Genomic DNA, 24,656 nt, shown 5'->3' on the forward strand with positions numbered 1-24,656 from the left:
GAGAGCTTGTTTTGAAGTTGTCTTCAGGAGAAAATACCTTTCATTCATGAAATACATTTTATTAAGAAGGTTTTCCATATTCATAATAGGGCATTTATCTTTTTTGCTGCAAAAAAAATCCTGAAAATTATTTGGATGACCTTGGACAAGAAAACATCCAAGAAAAATATTTTGTTGATATTACAGCGGTTGGAGGAAAGCTTATGACAGAATATTTTTCCACTCAATTTTATGACTGCTCCAAACAAGCTAAACATGAAAGGTAATGGGGGAAAAAAAGGGCAGATTTCTGAAATTAAGATAGAAGCTTCAGAAGAATAGAAATTTTACCACCACTAAGAATATGACTGGGCTTTGGAGAGACTACATTTGTGTATAATGCAGTTAGAAACTTCAATCTGATTTGGTGATACTAAAACCTCTGTAAAAGGTTCTTGATATTGTTTTAAGAGAAAGCTGCTTATTCCTGTCCATATCTTCAGTAAATTCTCTCTCACTTTTCAGTATATCCCCTCGCTCCATTGCTGTACATTTATTTTGCAATCACTCATTTGAATTTTCTTTACAATAAGGTAACAAATCTCTAGGATATTAAATGTCAAATGGTGATTACTTTACCAGTAAAAAAAAATCTAAAATTTTAAGGAAAAAAATCTGTTAATGAAGAAACAATTTTTAAATAAAAGGTCAAATTTTATTTCTCCTTTTAACTACAGCTAGTTCCCTCTAAGCATTGATCTTGGAACAAAGAGAAGCACTTACATACAGAAACAATCCTCCCAGTATTATCCCACATTTGTATTCACTGAATTGTTCCAATTTTCATTACATTCTGCTATTTGCTAAATGGGATTTTAATGTGTTTAACAGTTTTTAGCATTAACAGTTACTCAGTGAAGAAAGCTGCAGTGATTTTCTTTTCTCCCATTTTGATGTTGCAATTTTGATTCCTCGATGCCATTCTGCATTCATTAAAATACATAATGCTGGCAGTAATGGGGCACTGGATCCTGGAGATGCATGAACAATTTGAGATTAGACATCAAGACCAAATATTTAAGCTGACTGTTGCTGTCAGCAGGCAACTGTTGACTTCTAAAAACAAACAAGACTATAAAGGAAGGGGACATTTCAGGCAGTATCAGCATAGTTTACTGTCTGCTGTGCCAGGCATCTGAATCATATTGGCTACATAAGGCACATGAAGTAGTGACCCAATCATTGCTCATTTGTCTTGGAGCCAATTCTGCATATGGAAAAAAAAATCTTGGCCTCTTCTTCCCTCCTTGTGTCTAGCACTGACTCCTCTCTACGTGGTTGCAAGCAATCCATTCTCTTTAGTACTTCAATTTCCAGTGCCTATCTGCATGTTTGCAACACTCACAATCAGTGACCACTCTGAAAATTGAAACTGAATAAACAGAGCTACTAAACTTTCTTTGAAGCAAAAGCTAACAGATGAAAAAAACCAGTATGAGAAAGTTATCTTTTCTTGGCCCATTGCTTCTACCACAGATGGACTCAACTGCAACTGTTTGGAAGATCTCTCAAATTGGAGGAGGATTAGGTTTTAAACCCAGAAGCTTGGTTCACTTTCAGATTGATTGCTGCAGTTCTGTATTCTCAGTTTTTATCCTACTTGATCATCTATATAAGATCATCATGTAAGAAAGCTTCCTAATTATGCCAGAGTAACAACAACACTGCAAGCTTAAAATTACCTAAAAAACATACACAAAACCATGCTTGAGTCAAACCCAGCATTAATATTGTTTAGTGGATACTTGAAAGCATAACAAATTAACTAATGTTTCTAGTAGGTTAGGCTAAACAAGGATAAAAATAGGATCTTTAAATTAAAGTTCTTGCCAGCTGGAGATAGGGCCATTGAATTCTTAAGTCTCTTTCTACATGCCTACAAGAAAGTTACTTTGTGCCTCCATTCTGGTCTCTTTTTAAGCACAGATTATAACAGCACCCTTGGATTCTTCACACATGTGGTGACATTATCCATTTTGAAAACTTTCGTTACTTAAATGAACAGGTTGCTTAATATAGCAATCTAATTAGAATGTTGCATAATTCTACTAGTGCTTTGAGGCAGAAACTGTCATTCATGACAGATCTAATAACCTTGTAATATTTCTCTTTTTCCACCAGACCCTCTTAACCCTCTAAGAGCAATATCCATCCATCTACTGCAAATACCTGTTTAAAGACAATAAAATCTTTTAGTTCATATCTACTCATCTATTAAGGCTTTCTACACTATTTCTTTTCAAAAATGTCTTCCCTTGGAGAACATCAACTCCCTTGGAGTCCTTAATAAGCCCTAGATATCACAAAGAATATCTTCCTCATTGGGTCAACAGTTTCCCTGAAGAACTAAACAGGCAGAATGTAGGCAAAAAGGTTATTTTGCATGATCTTAAGAGTTACGAGCACATCTTTGCACCTAGTATGTTTTAGCATGAGTGAAACTCAAAGAGAGTATAAAAAAGTCAGTAATGAGGCACATCCTGAAAATCAGCAATAACCCTACACAGCAGATCATAAGCTGGGCTGGATGGCAGTAGATGTTGTTGCTGCTACAACAGGTGCCTGGGAGCATAAACTATTCTGAGGAGACATCATCCTGTAAAACCCATCCTAACAGGTGAAACTATCATTGCCACACTTAAATCAAAGATGAAAAAACTGAATTTCTTTAATTGTGATTGAAATTTCATATCCTCTCTTCTGTCATGCTAAACCATAATAAGCAGTCTGAGAGCATTGAATAAAATTGTTTACTTTATTACACAGTAATACAGCAACCACTGCGTTCTTCTCTGCTAAGAGAAATCAGATGGACAGCTAGAAATATACCAGCAATATAGCAAAAAAAGATACTCTTCAAAATCCTTTCAGTTCCTTCCCCTAACCTCCTTTTAACTCACTGTCTTTAAGGGACCAACCTTCACAACTGTAATGTCACTACACCTAGAAGTTGATGGCTACCAACAAGCAAACCCTAAATTATATTTGTGTTGCAGAGCTCTTCTCAAAGTGTATTTTTAAAAAATGCTTTCAGAAAATTATCTATAACATACCACTAAACTGTTCCCAAAGGCTGAATACGAACAAGACGGTGAAACAGTGAGGCACCACACCTGACCAAATGGCTAAAGCAGTAATCTGGGATGCAGGCAGTGATGTATAGTCTTCCACATTTGCAAGACAGCTCTGTCATATCTTACAAGGCACATTCTGCAGATTGTGCCAGTTCTACGTGTGTGTGCTTACCTGAGCTCTCCACTGCTGCCCAGAGGGGATCTCAACCATCCCACCCCACACTGCTCCCCAGTATAGGCAAGATACAGCCTTTACACATCCAGCACTGCACATTCCTCAAAACTGCCCAGCCAAAGTGCTTTTTGTAGGAGAGACCTTCTCCTACTAGTACAAATGTCAGCACTCAAATATATGTAAACCTCCGATAACTGAAGTTTGTGTTTCCCATAATATTTAGCAACGCCTTTGGCCAAAGTCAATCGTGCATATCTCCTTTAAAAGTTTGCATTTCTCATACCACTCAAGAAGATCTCTGGCCCAAAGAAAGTTGACATTACATATCTGCTTTAAAAATAGCATAAAAGCCCCTGATGTTCACTCCAAAATTGCTCCTGCACTCCCTTAGTTTGGAAAATTCTGAGTAATGGTTTGGGGTTTTTTTATTTGAATGAGAAGAGAGCAGAGGACATCACTCAATGAGCTCCCACTGTCTCAGCTGTAAGCTGTGAATTAACAGCTTCTCATGGCTGGCTCATAAAATGTGAGCTCTGGCCTGGTGTTTTGGCACTCCTCAAAAACCAGGGTGGGAAGCTGAGGGACCATGAAAAGGACCATCCTTTAAAACTGGATGCAAGGAGACGCAAAAGAATACAAGGTTGACGACTGAATGAGCAAATTAGGAAGCAGTTTGGCCCAAACTCAAGCTAGTTATGATTCACAAACTTACTTACAGAGATGTAATACATACTAATTAACCACAGGAAAAGACAGAGATATGAATTCTTTTGCAGGGAAAAAATTTACACGGCTAAAGCTCAAATCAGAAAACTGCATGCTGTTGACACAACCTGCCTTTCAATTTAGGATATATTTTAATTACCTAAGTATTCAAATGACGGTTAGATTGCTTAAGAAATTTCACAGCAGCAAAAACTGTGTCTTTGCTCTCAGCAAATAATCACTAAATGTGCTATCAGCTCCCTCCATTCCAAATTGGCTTATGCCACTGAATCAACTGATGTGTAGATTAGAGAGCATTTCAGGTTTCATGCCTTGTGAGTAAAAAGCTACTATGCAATCAATTCCATTACACATTTAAAAAATATTACTTATGCCACCTAACTATTAATGTTAATCACACAGTATCAGGAGAGATGTCTTCTTCTAGCCCATCTGGAGTATTTCTTCATGCACTTAGGAAAATTTGAAATGCAAGATGAGCTTTACAGTTTCAAACACACTGCAGCAACTGGAATAGAACAACTGTATCATCTCATATGTCTTTAATTTTATCAGAGGACTCAGAGGAGTTCACATCAAATCAGTGAATTTGAGCAGTCCAGGCACCATCCTGACATAAATCAAGGGAAAGGCTTTGGGATTAGCTAGTTCTATATGTGGTACTGATTAAAAACACAGAAAATTCCCCTTGAGGCACTTTTCCAGCCTGGAGACTCAGGATATTATTCTCTGGTCCACTGTTAATGTGACCCTGTATGGTCATTAAATGGAAAAACAATATATAGGAAATATATAATTTCCTACTTCAACATGTTATTACTGCTCTCCATGATTTACCATATACATGGGAATTACTGTGTTCACAAAATAAACATATTTATAGAACTGTCATTCATGCCTTAATAGTCCATGTAATTTCATTTTCTTAAAAGGCTGCTTCTTTCTTTTGCCTTCCTCCTCCTGTCTACCCAAAATGAAAAACATACTAACAAAAGTTTGAAAGTGTAAATAAGTGTATGGATTTCATGATAATAAATTGGAGTGCTTTAAATTGTATCAGCCTTGTTCTCTGAAGAGAGAAAACAACTGTTTTGAGAAGCTGCCTATAACAAAGGGACCCGTTCCCCACATTCACCTGTAGATGGCATTCATCCCATTGCTGTATGTGGCTCTTATGAGGATCCTCTTCACGTTTGCAAGGATAGTCATGAACTCCCTCCTGCTGACTGGTACATCGGTGCCATGCACTGAGAAAGATTCTGGCTTCAACACAACTTCTTCAGTGTGCTCTTCAGAAGGCTTCAGGTGAATTATCCCTTTTGGAGTGCTGATTTTCAAATCACCTCCCTAGAGAGAGCCATGAAAGAGAGAGATTTAAACATGAAAAAAGTAATGAAAAAAAGCCCTTTTGGGGCGCATGATTTATTGAATAATATATTTTAAAAGAATAACAAATATCAGGAATAATATTAACTTTTCATAAATCTGAAATGGGCTTGTCTGATATAATTGAAAAGCAGTGGAAAAGAAAGTTTGGGTTATTCAGATAAAACCTAGTGTCATGGTGCATGGCTCTACATAGGCAAAAGCAAATCCATATAATACTGAGATGCAAAAGAACAGATCTACTGAAAGAATGTCCAAGTGTAATCTCAAACGACTAAATATTTCATCTCTTCATTGATGAACAGAAAGCACTGTAGTTTCCTAAGCTACTGCAATAATATCAGAGACTCCTTGAGATATTGAAGCTTTTAGTTTAAGTTTTTAGTTTTAGTTTTTAGAAATGTATCCACTTTCTCACAGAAGAAATTAGCTGAATGTATGTGAACCCTTCTGTTTTGTGTTCTCAACCACCAGACTTCACACCAAACATCTGAAAAAGAAGACCACATTCCCTTCCTCTTTTTGTCTCTCTCTTTTTATTTCTTTTTTTTTTATTTCTTTCTTTGGCTGAAAGTACTTTACCTCTATGATGACATCAGATTGAACCATCAATTTAGCTGTTTCTCCCTCTTCTTCTGTGATGTCATAGGAGACTGTAAATTTCAGATGTCCTCCAGCAGCTGCTACCTGGGGAATAAAAAGACAGAAAAAAATATCTAATTAAATAAAAGAAAATGGGCCTTAACCACCTGGGGGCAGTTTTCTTGAGCATCAGTAGATTTCTAGTGCTGCAAAACCACATGCAGATCCCTGAGGATTACAGCTGTCAAAGGTTGTGAATTCCTTAAACTCACTGACTAACAGAGAAATCAGAAACAGGTATTAAATCTGTACAAATTTCCACTAGATACTTGCATTAGACTTTCAGTGCATTTGTTCAGTTATACAGTCCTCATTTAGGCTGGCCTCTGTATCAGCAGCCTTAGCAACCTACAGAAAATTCAATAACTTCAGTTTCATTGATGGAGCAAACTACCAAAATAGAAAAAAAAAGGGCTGTGATGTTTTTCTTAGAATGAACTGTAACCTAAAATAAAGTAAGAATTTTCCCTGATGGAGTCAAATAAATTTACTTTAAAAGAATGTTTCAGCCCTTTCACTCAATTTGACCCAGACTACAATGTGAGAAGTCAATGGCCAGGCTCTTGAAACATGGCAATATTTTTTCCATGCTCTTTTAGCCCCTAGAATCATGGCATTGACACAAGCCATTCCATTACCAATGGAATGTAGTATGATGCAAATCAAAAGCTGCAGACTTGAATGAGAGTTCAGCACAGAAATAGTGCTTTCTGTTAATTGACTGGAAGCAGCATAAGTAAATCAAATCCTGCAAGAGCTACATTTTGGGTTTTAAATGCATCTGCCTCATACTTCAGTGCAATATGAGCCTCCTCACAGAAAATATTACAATCACAGGGATTCTTCTGCCCTTCCAATACCTACTGCTGAGCACAGAGCAAATTTGTGAGTCTTTTACAAAGAGAATAATCTGGTTATTCTCAAAGATATACTTGTTCATCATACTGGATGCTTTTGCACATAGTAACAGAAAGCAGTAGAAGTCAACATCTTCATTATTTTATGATGAATCTAATTCAAAGGGTGAGGTTACAGAATTAAAGGCCTAGAAATCCATTGATTCACTAATCAGTATTAAATAATAATTAATTCTATAATAATTATTATTTATAATCAATTTATAGATAATCAACAATTAGTGATAAAGGTATATAAAAACTCACATCTGAGGCTCTACAGTTAATTGTTACGTTAAAGCCAGAAAATCCTCTCCAATTAACCTGGACCATAGAACTGTAGGATCACAGAATCACAGAACATCTCAAGCTGGAAGACACTCATACTAACTTGGTCACTCTCCTCTTGACGTACTTCAATAGTCTGATTGCTTGAGGTGCCCAAAATACGCTGCTTGAGGTGAGGCTGCCCCAGCTCAGAGCAGAGCGGGACAATCCCCTCCCTTGCCCACCTGGCCATGCTGTGCCTGATGTCCCCCAGGGCAGGGTTGGCCCTCCTGGCTGCCAGGGCACTGCTGGCTCGTGTTCAACTTGTCATGGACCCAAACCCCCATATCTCTTTCCACGTCACTCCTCTCCAGCCTCTTATCTCACAGTTAGTGTGTATAAGTGGGAGTACCCAATCCCAGGGACAGAATCCAGCACTTGTTAGATTTTGTCCAGCACTTTTGTTAGATTTTGCTGGTGATGGCCCAGCTCTCTAATCTATCCAGGTCTCTCTGTAAGGCCCCTCTACCCTTGATGGTCTGCAGGTCCTCCTAGTTCAGTAACTGGCAAACAGTGGCATCACATAATTAACTACATAGTGTCCAAACCTGCTGGGACAAATGCAACTACTTAAAAGCCTTGACCATAACAACATGAAAAAACTTTTTTTTCCCTGGATACAGCTGTTACAGTACTTTTGTTTTGCCTGTAGTCAAGTCTAAGTACTGGTTTGTAACTGCATGAGGAATGTATAAAATTTAGATATCTGAAATGCTGCAAGAAGTACCCAGAATTGCTTCCAGCTGTAGACAAATATTTTAAAAGAGTAACTTTTGCAGAATTTTATTATTTCTATTTCAAGTTCAGACTAATGACAAAGATTAAAGAAAGTGAAAATAATGGGAAAACAAAGATTAGGCAGTTTCAGGCAACCTATAAAAATTATGTACCAAGACAAGTTTTACTTTTTCCCAGCTGTGTAACCTTTACCTTAGTATATAAAAATCCAACATGGGAACTGATAGGTCACAAAGCTGAAAAAAAAAAAAAGGGAAAATAAAAATTCCTAAAGGAAAGGCACCTAGAATGGATTAGGGACTCCTAATATATAACCAACAGAAAACACAAGAGGAAAGGGGTGGTTTGCCTAGTCCAAAACAGAGAACAGTGAGAGAAAATAGGAAAATAATTTACCAAAATGTAGAAGTCTGGAAAAATGCAGTGTCTGTTTTTATTTACCTGTAGCAACTGCAGGGAAGGCATGAAGAAGATTCAGCCTGACTATACAGAAAGCTGATTGTACAGATGGTCAAAACAGTATCACATTACTTTAAAATGCTATTGAAGTAGTTCATTAATTAGCAGCAGTTCAACATGACAGAGATACTCTGAATATGATGCCTAAGAGTTAGAATATGACTAAGAAGTCTCTTGAGGTCTCTGCTAGCCACAGCAGTTTCACTGCTGCAACTGGCAAGATTTGCATATCACGAACAGGATCACACACTGAAGATAAGGTCCCCAAAAGGTACTTACTGTAGAGAATATCTCACAGTTCAGAATATGTATTTACCTTGTACGCTGTATAATACCAATAGAGATTAGAAAAAACCTCACACTTACATAAAACAAAATGTACTACTTCCTTTTGTCATTGTTTGCAATTGTTATTTCCTACCTCTGCATATTTAAAGGACAAGTTCATTCACAGGCAAAGGAATTCAGAGGTCAATCCATGTGCTGTATGTCATCTTGTGCAAAAAGTACTTTTCACTGAATTTTAAATATGACTGCAATACAGAAATTGGGCACTCATGAGATCCTTCCACTTTCACATTTTTCTCTGTATCACCCAAAGACTCAGAGTTCTGCTTCAACGACTGTCATCTGAGACCATCAACACCCAAGAGAACAGGGCATAAAAGTTTGGCTTGCTGGTGACAAAGGCATGTATTGTTTAGATAAGAATAGCTGCCTAAAACGTCAAGGAAGTTCCATAGAATTTCCGTTGTCTCTCCCACCTGTTTTTAGATTAATGCATCAAATATTTCTTCCCAGTTTTGGAGGCAGAATCCACGCATTCAAGAAAAGTGGCAGACCCCCCAGGAAATAACAAGCATAGGAGAGAGAAATCACAGCAATCTTAGCTCTAATCCAAGAAGTGTCTGGCAGATAAATTTTTGGGGCTTTTTGCAATTGTTCACTGTTAACTGTGCTGTACTATCATGTTACCTGCTCTTAGGGATAAAACCAGAGAGCAGATGAGACTTTTTTACAGCACCCTAACAGAGGGTCAACCAAAACTCAAGCAGAAAAGATGGTTCCTTTCCTGTGAACAAATGCTCATGCCCAACAGCAAAAGAGATGAGGGGTAGGAGGAAGCACTCAGTATTACCTGTGCAAAGCATGTTTTGATGTTATATGCTTATCCCACTAAAATTACTTTCAAGCCAAGATAAGTGAAGTAAACCACAAATACTTTCAGCACTGAAAACAAACATTTCTACAAATATTAGCAAGGCTAGAGATGAGGAAAGCTTGCACTTCTTTATATGGAAATCAAACTTTACAAGTCTTTCTCTTCCTGAATTTAGTGAATCTGCTGCCAATTCTTTCCCAAGGCAAGCTGTTAGGATCTCTCCTGTTAATGTCCCTGGAGTATATCTCCTTCTTACACAGATTTATATTCCATCTTGTTCTTGATTTACTGCATGAAGAGTCACACTCTGCCTCTCCAATGCCTCTTGTAACTCTGCCTGTAAAGGTTTAGCACTTAGTCCACTGCACTGGGGGCTGCCTCATTTCTTCTGAACATCTGCCAAATGTAACTTCAGAAGGTTAGGAGCTATCTCCATTAAACAGGGTGCTGATTACAATCCCTTATCTCATTAAGCAGAAAAATGTTCTTCTGTCAGTTAAGAAGAGACTCAGTTTGTGATTAAAGCATCTAAATACGAACTGGGGCATCTGATATGGCTCCACATGGTTACATCTAGGCAACTGAAATAAGTCCTCCACAGAGTCAATGGAAAGTGGTTAGCACCACGGTGACCCCACCAATGGATGACCTTCAAATCATTCAACTTTGTGTTTATATTTAAAAAGCAACTTGGAAGACAAAGTTTTGAAAATGAATAAACAATTATGCACTAAGTGTATTATTGAAATACAACAAGTACACCTTGCTCAGATGTTTGGTAGTAAAATCCATACAACAATGGATTTAGCTAATAAGGGCTTGGATGTCAGGCCTAATCCAAGAGAACACAACACCTTCAAAACCAAAACTATATTATTGCATTAGACTAGATTTAGACCAATACTCATACAATACCAGATTTTCAAAATCAGTGAAATAAAAAGGCATCATAGAACCATAAGACTCATTTATGTTGGAAAAGAACTCTAAGATCCTCAAGTCCAACCATTAATCCAACACTGCCAAGTCCACCAGTAAACCCCACCTTAAGCTCCAACAAATGCCAAGAAGTTGAACTATCTTTTCCCTCTTCACTGCTAGTGGCCGTGGCAGAAATAAGTCATTGACATATTGTATCAGAGAGACAAGAATTAATGTTTTTATTAGACCAATATTGCTACAATACATCTGTAGAAAGGTAAAAGGACTTAGAAAAACATGAATTCTGCTTGCTATTACATGATTATATACATGATCATACAATTAGAATTATGCCAAATGAACAAACATTACCAGGAAAATTTTAAAATGGGAAAAAAAAGTGCAAAGGCTACAAATATGAATGGGCAGAACATTTCCATTTCTAAGTAACTTCTAAGAAATGTTTTCTTTGGAAGACATCCACAAAACAAACAAACACCCCACTTGATTCCTGATACACCTGCAAATGTTATTTGTTTGTTGCCATGATTATGAGAAATTACACAGATATTTACCCAGTCTTCCAGTGGCTCTGCCATATTCCTATGGCACCATCTACCACTTGATACTATGCTTGAAGGTAATGGAATCATAAGATACACAGTTTAATATTCCCTGCTAGCCTTCTTGAATTTCCATGGAATACAGCTGAAATAAAAAGTTGAAGCATATTTGGACTCTTTCACCTTCACAAACTCTCTAGGTACACATTTATTTTATGACAAGAATTTCAGCAAACGTAGAGATATCTGCCAACAGAATATCAGCACTATCCATGTGAAGGAAATCCTTTAAATAAAATAAGATTTTTCCCAGTTTATTTGTGGTGACAAAGTTAGTCCACAACTCATCAGCACCTAAGTAGTTTTGATATAATTTGATGAGCCACTGAGCAATGTACCACCTTAACTGATGGCTAAGTGCACACGTGTTCTCCTAGAAGCCCACTCAGTGTAGAGGGGAATGGACCAAGGGCTGCTTTTTCTCACTTAATTTACTTGTGTTGAAGGAAATATTGCACTGGTAATTCAGCTCTCATCTGGATTATTATCTTCTTTATGAAAAAGTACCAGCTGTAAATTTATGACATTTAATTGGATTTTGCTGATCCAGTCTTCGACCTAGTTGTAGTGTGAGGCAAAGCAGGGACAAGAAAAGAATTCCAATAGAACCATCACCAAGAAGACGTCAAACCTTTCTTCATTTAGTAATAGCTCTCAGTAAAGATTGCATGTGTTAGTTCTACTCCAGATCCAATTAGAGATTAAATAGACTCTCCTCTCTTAGACAGATTGAATTTAGATAGGATATAAAAGCTCTTCTGAGGCATTAGAGCAATATTTCAGATAAAGCAGGGAGCAGAATAATCATGTTTTATTTGAATGACAGTACAGCTCCGGCTAGCTTTAAGAAAAACTCAGTTTTCTCCATAGGGAAGTTAAAGTTTTTCCCTGAAAGAATGGACTGTTTCCCAAGCTCTCTGCCATCTAAAGTTCGCCAACTCTATGCCAGCTAGTTCACAATCCTAGTTTCCATGCTTAAGTACACTCAAAATTCTTCTGTATAACTTGATGCTACATTCTACTTATTTTTAGTTTTTCAGAATACTGCTTCCAGAGAAGTAGACCAAGTGACGGAATACATTTAAATAAAGTAACCTGACTACTTATCAATGATTGGTTCAATTGCTTTCTGTGAGAATTTATCTACAATATTGAACCATTGAAAGGGAAAACTGGGAATTCCAAACCATTCACTGTCATCTTCAATTTCTTCAAAGAGACCAGTCTAACAGCCAAGATTTCTAAGTCATCCTTTCCTGGAATCTTATCCAGAATATTATGATACAGGCTCTTTCACTTTTAGTATTTCCTCTGCTGATCCTACATTAAAGCAGAATTGAGTAAAAGAAGAAGGAGCTTTATTCAAATTCCTATTATAAGGAGTTTTATTCCCAAATATTGTGAATATGTAGTTTCATTGGACAATGGAAAAACACATTCACAATAAATCTTAATATTTAAAGTTTTCCCAGCAATGGAAAGAACCATCAAATCTGTGGGTTTACTTTTTCCTCCCTAAGTCAAAGTTTTGTGCTTAGGAGACAAATAACACCTGTTCAAAGAGTAAGCACAACTCATAAGGAGCAAAAAAAACTCTGCCAAATTGTATTTCTTATGTACCTTGACCATGTCTCTTCCCTATTTCACACTCTGCCCCTGAGCAACTGAGGCCCTTCCAGAACACTTATTAATCTTAACTAAGCAAAGACTTTTACAGCATCTGATCCCTTGGTTATAGAAAGAATACCCGTTACCTATCAGAGATAAACTGCGTATTCAGATTCAAACACAATGGAAACATGAGGGAAGAAAGAACACCAACAGGGGAAAACATTAAAATCTAGTATCTCCTTAATCATCCCTTCAAAGTATCTCTTGCTTTTGCTAGAATATCAGTAGATCAAGTGTAACCAGACAACTTAAACCTTTTTGATTTTTGATCCTGGTGCCTATTTTTTCTTGCTCCAGAAGTTCAAGGTGTAATTATGATATAGTGGCATACCATAATATATATTATTTATCATTTATAATTATAAATATCATTTGATACTGATAATATCAATTATTGATATTGATAATTATCAATATCAATTGATAGTGTCTGCCATCCTAAACATGACAATCTGATGCCTATTTACAGGGCCTTCATATTTAAAATAGTTTATCACAAACAATTTAGACCAATCAAAATATCACACAATTCCTTTAATTCAATATATCTGCTAAGAAGCATTTAAATGGGAAAAATTTTTAAAAAATCAATAATAAACTTCTTATATTTTTCAAAATTATATCCATAAACTCAGTGCAGTCTATTACTGAGATACTGCATTAAAGGTTTAATTTCATAAGACCAGTTCTCTTCCTCCCTGGATGAACTACACTGTATTATTTGGATTTCAAAATAAAATGCAACTGCTCATTGTGTTTAATATATATATATATATACAATATATAATATATATAAACATTCAATTATATCATGGAACAATAAAATGAAAAATGGAATAAATCTCAGTTCCTAAGGAAGATGGGAACTGAATAACATCAACTCTCCTGTGAGCCCTCTGCTACCACTCCTACTTATGTTGAGTAGTTGCTCTGAACTTACCACTGAAAAAATTAATGCAATCATTGACTGATTGAAAAATTTTCACAGTAAGATTATACACTGTCTCCTGAAACGTATTTATGAATGTTGACATTTAGTCTACAAATTCTCAAATCTCTACCATAATTCCCAGCTGCCATTTCCTCTCACTCCAGAAGAGAAACAGAACTCTCTGGTCAACCACTTTCTAATGATAAACTGTTACAAAATTTAAAATATATGATTACTTTGTTACAGTTACTTAATCACAGCAACCACAGCACACAAACTTAATATAGTTACTCACTTCCTTTTTCTTTGCTTTCCATATGATCTTGACTGTGCCTTCCCAACCACTGTTCCCCAAACTGCTGTAACTAGATCAACGACTCAAAAATACAAAACAGGGGCATATTCTTCCAGCAGTGATGAACCTAATTCATGTACAATTATTGCCCGTGTCTGTTACTGTGGTGGCAGGTAAATCTCTTCGGAAGTCTACCAATCTAGCAAAAATATACCAGAAACTGCGACCCTGTATGTCAAGCACGCATGATAGGAGGATACTTAAAGAAATTAACCTTGTATGTCATCACAGTTGCAGACATTTTCCCCTGACTGAATACAGTTAAACTGAAGGAAAAGAAAAAAACAAAACCAAACAAACCAGTTAATACAAACTCAACAGCTGCTGAAACTGCTGCTCTGATTACTATAAGCACCAATTTAGCAGGCCAGAGTGATAAATGGTGTAAATCTGGGTAAATCTGTAAATCAAGAATCACTTGGAATCACCAAGAATCAAGAATCACTTTTTATCCAATTGTGAAGATGTTTCAGACTACTAGGGATATTGTAATCAAATTCACTATTTGAGCATCAACTCTGAGACATGTTTCTAAGTAACATATCCTCATCAAAAGTTTCCAAATAAAAACTGTTTACTGCTGGTCTTGTAGCTGTCAACAGTCTCATAATTGAAAGTAATTCTTAATTTTACTGATTAAATGTTAGTCTCCCACTTCCATGGTCTGTGGTTCCAAAGGGGCAAACTGTAATTACAGTAGTAATATCAATAAATGACTTGCTTTAATAGTAGAATGAATGACTAATTAGAACATTTATGTCAAAGTCCAGTTCCATTAAAACACAAGAACCGACCCTTCCCCTCCTTTCTCTGTACTCCTTCGTGCATATTTAAACAAGTAAAAAAATCTGCATAATTTTTCAAAACTAAAAGCTCATATTTCTATGGCAACAAAATCCCAGCATGCAAGGATTATTAAACACAAAAATGCAGGACTATAAAACAAGAGCAACTGTTCAGGTCCAAATTTTTTGCATGTGATATTGTTGAGGACATCTCACTTCATGATGATCTTTAAGTGAAAATCCATGGATGCCTCCTCAAGTGCTTACTTTCTACTGAAAAAAGCTTAAACAGTGTATGCAGCAGAAATAAATAGTTAAATTCTGTGTCTTAGTTAGAATCACAGAATCATTAAGGTTGAAAAAGAACTTGAAGATAATTGAGTCAAACCAGCCCACCTTGTTCACCACTAAATTACATCTCCAAGTGCCATCAAGTGGCACAACCGTTAGTACAGTTCACCAAGTTAGACTAGAAGTATTCTTGATTTCAGGCTTTCTTTTGTTTCCATGTTTGTAAAGCACCAAGCAAAACAGCCAAGGAATGTTATATCTAAAGTCTGTCATGAAAGAAAATGGGAAAAAAAAAACGCTTTCACTTATAGCCAGCCAAAGGTTACTTTCCTATCTCCTTCTACTTAAATGGTTTGCAATATTACTATTGACAATACTGCACCACAGTGATGGCTGCACTAGTAATTCAAAGCAAAGTATGACATAAGAAGCACTTTGGGATCCTTTAAGAAACTGAAATATATCATAATGTTTCAAGCATGAAGGAGTTTTGTAACTGGAGTATCTGTTGGGCAAAATTATTCTGACAGGAAGTATATACTGCTTTTAATAACTGCCAGTGTTTCTAAGTGGGAGATTTTGAATGAAATAAAATGCAAAGAAATCAATATTCTGAAAAAATTATTTCTTTTCTAAGAAAAATGCAAGGCTCTGCAAAGCCAAATATCTGCTTTTCAGAGGTGCCTTGATTTGATATAATAAGTGCAACAATAACATATTCTTATTTAGTATTTTCTGTGTATCATGGAGACCTCTAAGGATCACACATCAAAACAAAAGCAGTAGGAATAAATATTTGAGTATTAAAAAAAGATATAGATGTGTATAAACTTGTCTCTGTTTAATACAATTGACCAACACTAATCATAGAACCCCAACAACTTGCATTTTGCTTTCATCTTTCAGATAAAGGGGAAAACAAAACAGTGAATCAGAATCCTGTGATTTTTGTCTATTTTCAGTCAGTAAAAAACATATTTTGAATTACTTTGCCTCTGGAGCCAATGCTTTCTCATGATTAAATTCACGGCCACTTTCCTGGCTTGCTACTTTTGCAGCCTTTCTTCTGCTAACCCTACTCATAATGAAGCAACATAGTTTTGAAAAATACCTATGTTTTCTTTTAGAGAAAGAAATTTGTGTTTGATGTTAATTGAAATGAACACTAGTTAGCAGTAACTAAATGTATGTACGTATCACACAAACCCTGAATTTTAATACTGTTTTACTCAAGGAACAAAGATATTTCAGAACAGTACAGACAGCACTTAATTAACAAATATGCTTTAAGACAGATTTTTTTTTAAAAAAAATATTGTAGATAAAAATCTATTATGCCATTCTTTATTGTACCCATGAAAGCAATTCTGTGCTTGTTATCACCATCATGGTAATCCACAGATGATTATTACTTGAGGCAATGTGCTCATATATAGGAACACTGCTCGTGTGCAGGCACACGCACACACAATGTAACATATGCACACTGTGAAAATGAAACTTGATATGAGCTCATCTTTGAAAACTACAAAATTGTCCTGCTGTTTTAAAGGGTAAGAAAAAAACCTACCTTGTTTCAAATAATCTTAAAAAAAAGGTCCTTTCTGAAAATCTTTTCAGGCAATTTTTTTTTTCTTCAAGTTCAAAGTCTTTATCTTTCTTAGATATAATTTTCTGTGAAAAAAAACCCTTACATTTCTTCTTAGAAGGCTGAAGGAAGGATGAGCAATCAAGCTAATGAGATTTGAGAGCAAAGGAAAGACTGTGAAGACGTGAACTGATGCCCAAGACTGAGAAAGCAGAAATGGCATAGCTTTATAAGTCCTCCATACAGGAATTTACTCTTTCAACTTCAATTTGCCTTAATGGGTGGTGACACAAAAATCCTTTAGCCATTGCAAGGATAATGCAGGTGTATGAACTTTGTGGTTGCTGCAATCACATGTGCTATTTTTAACATGCCTTTATTGTTTTTTCCCTTAAACAAAAAATATTAAAAAAAAATTATTCTCTATATATTATCCTGATCAGAAAAAATACATTATTCTACAGCAGACTATATAGGTTTCCACTTCTTTGTTCCTACAAGTAGAGTGCCTTCTGTTTACAGGCTTGAAGCAGTATCTTTTCTTCCAATTATTAATTTATATATTGTACCTTTTATGAGAAGAAAATGAAAAAAGGACCCTTACATTCATGAGTTGCCTCTGCTTTAAAGGCAGAATGATGGAGAAAATTTGCTTTGGATGAATTAATAACTGTCAGAAAAAAAGAGGGCAAGTCTACTGCCCAAGGGTTACATGTGCTGAAAGAATCAACATCAATCTTACACAGGCATAAGCTCTATGATGGTCCTAGAGAGTCCCATTTGAAGGATTCATCATCAAAAAACATTGCAGTTCCGTGAAGTATGTTAACATAGAGAGTGTGATTAATATAACATGAATTTGAATTCACACAGGTAGGGAAAATTCTACTGAGATTAAATGTTCTCAGGCTTGTTGACTTCAGACACTTAATCATGTAGATATTTTGCAATTGTTTTTTTTACAGAAAGTGCTATGTGGATATAGGTGAAAGTCACATATTTCAAAGAAAACCCCCTATTCCCTTCACAAATTCACTTTTTGAAATGTCAGAAATTCCTTTATCTTTGGCTATAAAATATAGTGCACAACAAATTGAGCATGAAAACCATGTGAGAGTATTGTCCTATGCACACTTCATTTTAATGTTCTGAAAAATAAGAGGCACCCAAAAAGTAATACAACACCCACAAGCTTGGGGAATAAATATATTAAATCAAGCTATAAATGATAGCCAAAGCAATCATAATGAATGCACATGATGAACACAGAGTAAGTATCCACACGTAGTAATAAAATAATGTGAAAAAAAACCCTTATTTATGCTGAAAAATTATCTTCTTCATGACCATGTTAGTCATTTAACTCATCTAACTGTATATTTTGTATCTTTCCAGAAGATATACCTTATTGACCTTATTAGCTAAAAGAGATCCCCTCTTCCTTTCTTGCTTTCCCTTCAATTACTGACACTTTTCAATTTAATGGAGACTTCTTATAAAATAAATTCTTTACCTTATAGTTCATGGGCACTGTGTACATTATATCTGGTTGCTTTAACAGGGGTAGATACTACTCACCTTTGATGATTGGAAGTTCCCTTTCTTAAAAAGATTTATTTCAAACTTCACTCTTTCTGATTATGAAAGAAGAAAGGATAGATCCAGTATATTTCATACAATTCCCTGAATCAAATTTAGCTCTTATTTTCAGGACTGAAAAATCATAAGGATGCAGAGGAGGCCATTGGCATAGCTACTAGGAAAAAAATATCCATACAGCGATCATCGAAGAGCAACCAAGTTAAAGGAAGGGGACACTGATGTTTCAACAGATCACTAACTGAAAACCAAAACTTGGACTGCAGTCTTTTTCTTCACTCAGCCTAAAAGATCAAGTCCAACCATTAACCCACCACCATACCTTCCCTTCACAGAGCTGCTGCCTTTTAGATATCTTAAAATATCTGCCTTAGTCCTTATAATTTCATTTATATCCATTTGTCTTCAAATAAACACAGTTCTCCATGTTTTCTTATTCTCAAAAGAAAGTAAGTCTTACTCTCTTTTGCTTGGGTTGACAATATAGTCCTGGACACATCAATATCCTTTTATGAGGGCCAAAGAGCCTTTAAAAAGTTGGAATTGTGTCTTTTGTTGAGACAAAAGTTCAGATATAGAACACTGAACAAGTTTTGGAGGACCACCAGTTTCACCTTGAGAGAAGAACGAGTCTGTGTTTATGTGTGTGCAGGAAAATGTACATGTTTTTATGCATATAGCAAACACACTGTGTTTGAGATAGCCTAAATGGAGAAGATACACAAATCCTCATTCCAGGTGCTTCAGAATCTCTCTGGAAATATCCCTCTTGATCACAGTTAAAATTCTCATGTCAATTTTCTAAATAAGAAAACACTCCCTACTCTAATGTCAGGATAAACATACATAAAGTGAAACAGCTATAATACTCAAATAATAAAATTTTATTTACAGAAACTACTAAAACTCAGTTTAAGTTGGTTATCTCTCTCAATGTAAGATCAGTTTCTAGCAACTGATTTATTCATGTTTGCTCATTTTTATCCTTGGAAAATGGAGAGTGACATTATCTTTGTGCATCAAAGCCCAGAAGAAGAATGAGAAAATCATGCTGAGTTTTGGTATTGCAAGTAATTGTTTGAAAAGTAATTGCAATTTTAAAACCCTAAACAGTAAAATCTCAGAATTTCATCATATGCTCTAAGATCTTTAGACATTAGTAGCAGTATATGAATCTTGAATCTAATAGAATCAAGGAATTTTTTTATTATTCATTATTATTCACTTGGTTTCAATGGCTTTTCAAAAGTAATTCTGAATTTCAACAAAGACTTTGGAAAACCTTAACTTAATTTTGTATTTTATCCAGGATACCAACTTTTAACTTCCCTTGAATGTCTTTTGAATTCTTGGTGTAACAAAAAGCTATAAAACTCCAAAATAATAAACCCTTGCAAGAAGTTCATATATAATAGATAAATGCAAGGTCTTCTGAGTGTGATTAATGTGATTTATATACCTACATAAATTTCCTTTAATTGAATATGTTCCTTCCTTCCCTGTTTCTGTTGGCAACATATATTTTCTCCCCATTTCTAATGTAAGCCAGGCTGCTAGGTCCTAATAAACCAAGTTTTGACTAACAATGTAAATTTTCTGCTTCCATCTCAAACTCTTTAATATTTAGCAGGGTTTCATGCTGCCTCAGATTTAATGCAAATGGTGTAGTACAAAGCAACTATTAACTTTATAGCTCTAAGATAACTTATGAATAAAAAAGCTATCACTTTACATTAGCATTAGGAGAAAAAAAGTTATTAAAAATGTGGACCTTAACTTAGTGCTGTCTAAAATGTATCTTAAATGAAGACTTTGACCTACACAAAGTTATACAAGTTTACAGACACAGCAAGAACACATCATAAACTCCTTTAAAAATGCTAATCTGTATTTAAATAATGCTCATCTATCAAGTTAATCACACAAAATCAGGCAGTGGTGATTTTTGCCACAGTATCTCTCTACAGGTTGCAAGTCATTGATTTGACTCAGCAGTGTGTTTAAAACCCTATTGCACTTGGTCATATGAAAAATTAGCCTCTCCGCCATTGCAAAATTTCTGAGATCTACAATTGTTTGAAGTTTGGAATGGACAGAGATTAGATCCAACACTATCTTTCAGTCCTCCACTGCTATCATGTCCTTCATTAATGTATGAATTCTGTTTCTTCATCTGTCTCTTCCCACCCTCACCCTAGCTGTACTGGGCCATTTGTTACTGTTTCATAATCTCTAGCATTAACTACCAATTATGGTTTAATTATATAAGTAAATCACCTTTTATTTAAAACTGTCTATTTTCTAATCTGTTCAACATTTCATTCTCTTGCCTGGACTGTAACATTCTCTAGTTCAGGAAATGAGTGCAAATTGCAGTATACTGGGTTGGTGGGCAGGACAGCATTGATGTGTGCCTGCATTCTTACATGAATCCATATGCATGTGGTATTGGCCACAGCTGGAGACGCACAGACCTTTTCTCAGACTCACTGCAGCTGCTCTCACTTTCTCATAGCTGTTTCAGAACTGATCTCCTGCTGATAGAAGCTGCTGTAGCTCCATGAACTTAATTGATTTCTGAAAATTTCTGCTAACAGGGAATCTCTTTTCCTGCTGCACTAAGTGCCAACTAAGGTGTTGATATCTCACTTCTGAAGAGCTAAAGATAGTCCTAACAATCTCTGGGGAGTGAATGAATGTCCAAGGTCATTGAGCAAGAATTACCATTACTTAACACTTGAAACAAGTCTCTTTTCACTACTTTTCACTGCAAATGCACTGCTGTATCCACTTGAGTCTACTAAGAATTTCATAGTCAGTATCTTTTATTAATCCGCTTCTGAATGTCAAGCAGAAAGCAGGTAGCTAAGACTCACACCAAAACATTTAAACTTCTTATATTAGGTAAAAGAAAGAATGGAGTGTGAAACAGCATGGGAACATATTGCTACATATTAAGCCTGCCCAAATCCATACAGGTCATCAGGTTTTATTTTTAAAATATAAGTATGCTGTGCTTGGGAAACAAAAAAAGCATGCAGCCCCTATGTGGCATATGTAACACACATGTGTATTCACACATCAGCCTATCTCATGTTTGTGTCACCTTCCTGACCTGGCAATATATTTTGTACATAAAACTCCTGGTGTACACCATTAAACAAATCATTGTTAAGGAAAAAAAAATAATTATGCATATTTAGAAAGATTGCAAAATTTCACAGTCCTGTGCAACGTGCATGGAATTCCAGTGCGTTCTCAACATGATTCTAAAATATTTTAGCTTAAGTTATTTGTTTTTTTTTTCAAATGCTTTTTCACAGTGAAGTGTAACTTCAGGTGCACAAGCCTTCTGTACAAATAATAGTGCTCAGAAAGACACATCAGGGCCTGTTGTTTGCAATATGTAGAAGTTGTATTTTGAAATATACAGATGTGAACAGGGTTGGTCTTAGTACATCTTCCAAGAACTACTGAAATTGTACATGGTGAAAGGTTTTTGTAAATCTTGCATTTAGTTTGTAATAAAAATTTAAGATCTACAGATTCCTTTAGCATTCAAGACATCAGTAAGTGATCCTCATAAAACTTTTAGTTTATAAGGACTGCAGCCTGAATAAGCCTCAGTCAGTCACACTTTTCAGATCCTTCTGAAATCTGAAATCACAAATTATTTCCCGTTAATAGTTTCCTTTAAATATACTTCAAAAAAAATGGCATCAAATGTAATATCAGTTAGTTTTGTATTATTGTACCAAAAAGCATCAAAATACTTATTTTTAAGCAGATGACAGTGATATCCCATAGCACTTTTCACATCCAAATAATCCATGCCAGGTACTTGGGAAGAAGTCATGGAATCAAAAGCAACACACAAAACCATTAACACTAGATGCAAAATCTATTACATATTTTTAACTAAGAATTTAACAAAATATGGTCATAAGAAATCATTTCACTGCTATGCATGGTGGGCATAATACATCAGCTGCATCTTTTTGAGAAGGTCATATTCTAAAGGCCTAATTCAATCCTTATGCACATGAAAAATTGTCCTAGTGATTTTCCACCTACCTATTGACTTTTTGTTTTATTCTTCAATGTTTTCTGTAATACAGTGCATTTTAGGATTTTGGGTAAAAGTGGTGAGATTTTGGTAGCAGGTGGATTGCAGGAATGACCCCTCTGGAAAGTGGTTGGGGCTCCCATGAGCAAGGCACAGCATGGTCCAGCTGGCTCTGCAGTGGACCCACCACAGCCCATCAACCAAGCTGGTGATGCTTCTGTGGAAACATATGCAAGAAAGGGGGAAAAAATATGGAATGAACAGAGGAGGAGGGAACACCTAGGTCAGAAAAGGAGGAGGTGCTTCATGGCACAGCAAGTATCCCTGCAGCCCATGAGAAACCAATGCTGAACACGTTTTCCTGGCAGAAACTGCAGCCTATGGAGAGCCCTAACTAGAGAGAATTTTTCCTGAAGGATATGCGAGAGCAGGGGAAAAGTGTGAGAGAGTAGTGGCAGAGTGGAACTGTTACATACTGACCCTCCGACATTCCCTCATGCACTCAGGTAGTGATAGAGAAATCACAAGAAAAGGACTAAAATTGAGCCTAGGAAAGGATGAAGAAAAAGTATTTAAATTTTTTTTCTTTATTTATCAATATATTAATTGGCATAATTAATTAATTAATTAATTAAATAAAATTCATTTTCCCCAAGATTAGTCTGTTTTGCCAGTGACAGTAATGGGTAAGCAATCTCCCTGTCTTAACCTCTATGCATGAGCTTTCTTATCCTATTTTCTCTCCCTGCCCTGCTGAGAAGAGGGAGAGAGAGAGAGCATCTTGTTGGGAGTTTGGCCCTTAACCACAGTTAACCCACCATACCACCTCATTTTCATTCTGGAACATCTGATTTGAGATTATTAGGTGAAGTGTGCAAAGATCAAGATATGCCTGCCAGAAACAGAAGATAATGTCTCAGTGATATTTTTAGTTGCAGTTTGTGGAAAACAGTGTTTTTATGAAGACCTGAAGGCAAGGAATACAATCAATTTAAACTCCAAGATATCTATGGTCTCACTGAAGTCAATGCAGGGAGCTGGATTTCAATAATCTGAATTGAAGCTATGGTGTCTAAAGTTGCCTAGCACTTCACAGGTGTACCACAAAAAATATAATTAGAAAAGGTCAAAATATAATATATCACAAAAAGCTTTTCAAATACTTTAACCAGCAGCTAATTCAAATTTTTAAAATAGTTTGCTTATTGCTTTACATCTAACAAGCTACATTAAACTCAGTTTATTTAGATACTGGTTGAATTGATTTAAATAAACAGTAAATGAATGGTTCGTCAACTAAAGGAACTCCTAACTTGTAGTGTGCCAGCCACACAGCCACAAGTCTTAAAAGAAAAACTAGACTTCCATGAAGTCCATATGTCAGATATGGCACATAATTTTTCTCTGTAGACTCTCTCAGATCCCTGTGGATCTATCTACTCCCATTCAACAACTGTAAACATTACTGGCATTTAAGATCCCTAGTATGATCCTTAATCTATGGGAAAGGTCACAGCACTGTATTTCACAGGAGAGTAATAGGAATGTCTGAGATTGAAAAACAGCATAACCCAATAGTTTACAACACAGTGATTTCTGAATAGTCAACTGTATCTCTGTGATACAAAGTAAGTTGCAAGGAAATTTAATTTCTACAGTTTTAATTTTAAAGTAAGCACTAGTACTTAAATGCTTGTGGGTTTGTAACTAAACAGAATCACAAAACGGTTGAGCTTGGGAGCAACTGATGGAGATAATCTTGTCCAATCCCTAAATCCAACCAAAACTTTAGATGAAATTTCTTAATTTTATTGATAACTATATATTAAATTGGTTTACCCTTGTATTGAAAGGAGTCCAAATGCGAGTATATAGACCTAGAGAATGTTCAATTTTACCATTCTGACCTTGAAGAGTTTAGCATCCTCTGCAATAGCAAAGAGCTTCTAACTTCAATTTGTGAAAATGCAAAAGAAAAGAGGAAAAAGACACCAACATAACTAGACAAGTAGAAGAGGCTTTTAAAAAAAATCCCTATGGTGTCCATTACTCCTCAAAAGAAGGAAGAAAAAGTAACACATAAAGAATGGCACATTGATACCACAAAACTACTTGGAATAGCAGTTGAGCTGAGGACTCTTCTTACCTTTTAATAATGAAGCAATTTCACTTTTAAAATGCTTTTTGTTTGTTCTGGAACTA

At 35.8% G+C, this 24,656-nt stretch overlaps 1 protein-coding gene across 5 annotated transcripts in view; it reads right to left on the reverse strand.

Moving 5' to 3' along the window:
- Positions 1–24,656, reverse strand: part of LAMA2 (laminin subunit alpha 2) — a 336,136-nt gene that overhangs the window by 149,818 nt on the left and 161,662 nt on the right. For all 5 annotated transcript variants that reach the window (XM_088053203.1, XM_014263438.2, XM_088053202.1 and 2 more), the window contains exons 13-14: positions 5,983–6,087; positions 5,150–5,361 (exon numbers count right to left, since the gene is read on the reverse strand). In XM_088053203.1, the coding sequence (XP_087909329.1) occupies positions 5,150–5,361; positions 5,983–6,087 (317 nt within the window). The remainder of the gene's footprint in view (positions 1–5,149; positions 5,362–5,982; positions 6,088–24,656) is intronic.

The sequence above is a fragment of the Pseudopodoces humilis genome, chromosome 3 (assembly GCF_049639895.1).
Source record: "Pseudopodoces humilis isolate 2021_Gansu_Grassland_sample_001 chromosome 3, ASM4963989v1, whole genome shotgun sequence".
In the NCBI taxonomy this organism is placed as follows: domain Eukaryota; kingdom Metazoa; phylum Chordata; class Aves; order Passeriformes; family Paridae; genus Pseudopodoces; species Pseudopodoces humilis.